The sequence below is a fragment of the Aplysia californica genome, unplaced genomic scaffold (genome assembly GCF_000002075.1).
Source record: "Aplysia californica isolate F4 #8 unplaced genomic scaffold, AplCal3.0 scaffold00093, whole genome shotgun sequence".
In the NCBI taxonomy this organism is placed as follows: Eukaryota; Metazoa; Mollusca; class Gastropoda; order Aplysiida; family Aplysiidae; genus Aplysia; species Aplysia californica.
Window position 1 is genome coordinate 1,568,201 of NW_004797363.1, and position 2,500 is coordinate 1,570,700.

Here is a 2,500-nt window from a genome sequence, read left to right on the forward strand (position 1 = left end):
GTTTAAGATGGTATAAGAACTTTGTAAATGAAGAGCTCAGCCCATGTTGCCGAAGATGCGGCCATGAAAAGGAGGATACCAAACATAATAAATGTTTGAATGTCCAGGAACAATGGCAATTCGAATGGAGTTATTTGGACGAGTGGAGGTGCCGCTAAGCATATTGACAATGGAGCCGAAAAAGAGCCTTGCTCTCGCTCGAACATTTCTTCGTGAAGTCCGTCAGGCCCATTAAGGAAACAAAATCATCATCATCATCATCATCCTTTTCCCTATTCTCTTCTCGCTACTACTCCTCTTCTTTCTTAAAATCCACCTACTCCTAGTCATCTTTCTTATCATGATCATTATCGGTATCATTTGAAACCTGTTGACTAGTGTGTAAATAGGAGATCAACTCAAAAATACCTCGCAACATTAGTCTTAGCAAGAATTTTACAGCACTTGCAACACAAATAAGTCACATTTTTACAAGAGAGTAACATACAAAGAAAAGAATAAGGAGAGATAAGGACGATAGATGATTGATAGCGCAGAAGGAGTAAACTACACCGGGTTCTAAGAGCACCCTATAAACCCTCACCCTCCTACCTCGCATTGCGCTCCTCCTCCTCTCATCATAATAATATCCTGATCATCATTATTATTAGAAACCTGTTGACAGTGCGTGGTTGGCGGGCGATGGGGTAAGGATTGCTTGCCTTCTTTCCAATCAAACATCCAATGCCCATATCTGTCCTCCTTTTGTTCTTTGTATTATGTTACTCTCTAGTTACACTTTCTCTTTTGAACTTCTATGGCCTCTTTGTGTTGAAATTTTAGTGAGTGCCTTGCAAGTATTGAAACAATTCATTTACTTCTTCATAACTCAAGCCAGTGATAAAAATTGACAATGTTTAACACACAGAAAATAATTGTGTAGTTACAACCTATACTATTTTATCATGGAAACTTAGTTTAAACTATGCAAAACGTTTTTAAAGATATTGAATGTGTGACATTCATAATCTATACTGTTTCTCGGAGGTGTCTTTTGTCTCTTACTAAAACTTATAAAACTAAAACATTTTGGTTTGTAATGTCATTTAGGATTTCACTGAAAAGGGACGAATAATATACGGCTTTTACTAATTAATATAAGACTCAGGAGACTGACTCACAATGGCGTTTTTGGTTAAGTGGTTATCCTCATTGACTTGTAGTCATGAGATTGCTGGTTCATAGGCTCGGGCTTTGGCTCAGCCCAACATAGTGTCACTAGGAAAGACACTTTACACGAATACTCCCTCTTAATTTGGCTCTATCTTTTCGGAGATGAACGTTAAATTCTGATGCCCCCACCTTACAGTAAAGCAAGGGCCGATAAACCTATAATAATACAAATAATATTTATAAAAATAATGATTTCATCTATATAGCGCATATCCACACTTTAGAGCATGCTCTATGTGCATTACCCCAGTAGAAAATAGAACATTAAGAAACAATCTCGGCTATACACTTTCGCCCAGCTTTTTGCAACACCGACTCACGCATATGTACTGAGGGTTTTGAGATTGGAGGCACACGTCTCTGGCAGGACCAGCTGACCCCCCGAGATGACACCGTTGCAGAAAATTTGTCCAGCCAATTGGACAACAGCTATCCCGTCATAGTCACATGGGTTGACTGAGTTTCCATCTAGAAAACAGACACAAAATGTATAGGGATGATGGTACTAATAGTACTGATAATGATGATAATAATAATATCAATAATAATAATAATAAAAATAGTAATGTTAATAATGATAATACTAACAATGATATGATGATAATAATAATATTAACTCAACCCAGTGATACATATTATTATCTACAAAGTTATAACAAACAGAAAAACAGTTTCAGCACAACTTATATTTTTTTAAATTATGAAAACTTGTTTTAACTACCCCCCCCCCACCCCCACCCCCCAAAAAAACAACAACTCCAAAAAACCCAAATTGTTTTAAGAACATCATTGATGTTTGTCATTTAAGATATTTTATTAAGCTTTTTCTGGGAGATCTATTCTGTAAAATGCGTTATGTGATGTTGGCGTACAGCCTTAATTGTATTTCAAATGTAGGTGTGTTTATGTCTCGCATCGACACAATTTTGATCATTTAGGAGACGGGCTTCTGACCTTGCTGTCCAGGGCCAACCTGGCCTGAGAGAGATCAACACTCCTGCAGACAGACCGACACACTCAATAAAACTTCTCCCCTCTCGTGAATCGAACTTGAGTCTCTAGGTGCCATAGAGGCCTTAAACACTTAACGAAATACCCACCTACCTACCCACCTAGCCAGAAGAGGCTTATCAAGCATGTGTGTCAACAAGGACAACAGGTGATAATAAAAGACTATTGTTTTCTTTAAACTTTGCTCCCTCTAAAGTCACACAAATTAGTCGAAGCCTATAGGATAGAATGCTCGGGGAAAAAAAGGAACAAAGAGAATTACTGTAATTATGCAAGT

The 2,500-nt window shown here is 37.6% G+C and overlaps 1 protein-coding gene across 1 annotated transcript in view; it reads right to left on the minus strand.

Annotated features, from left to right (window-relative positions):
• Positions 1-2,500, minus strand: part of LOC101855551 — a gene marked incomplete in the record, with an annotated part of 10,388 nt that overhangs the window by 7,118 nt on the left and 770 nt on the right. Inside the window, 1 exon segment of the mRNA XM_013080636.1 lies at positions 1,533-1,680. Coding sequence (XP_012936090.1) covers positions 1,533-1,680 — 148 coding nt within the window.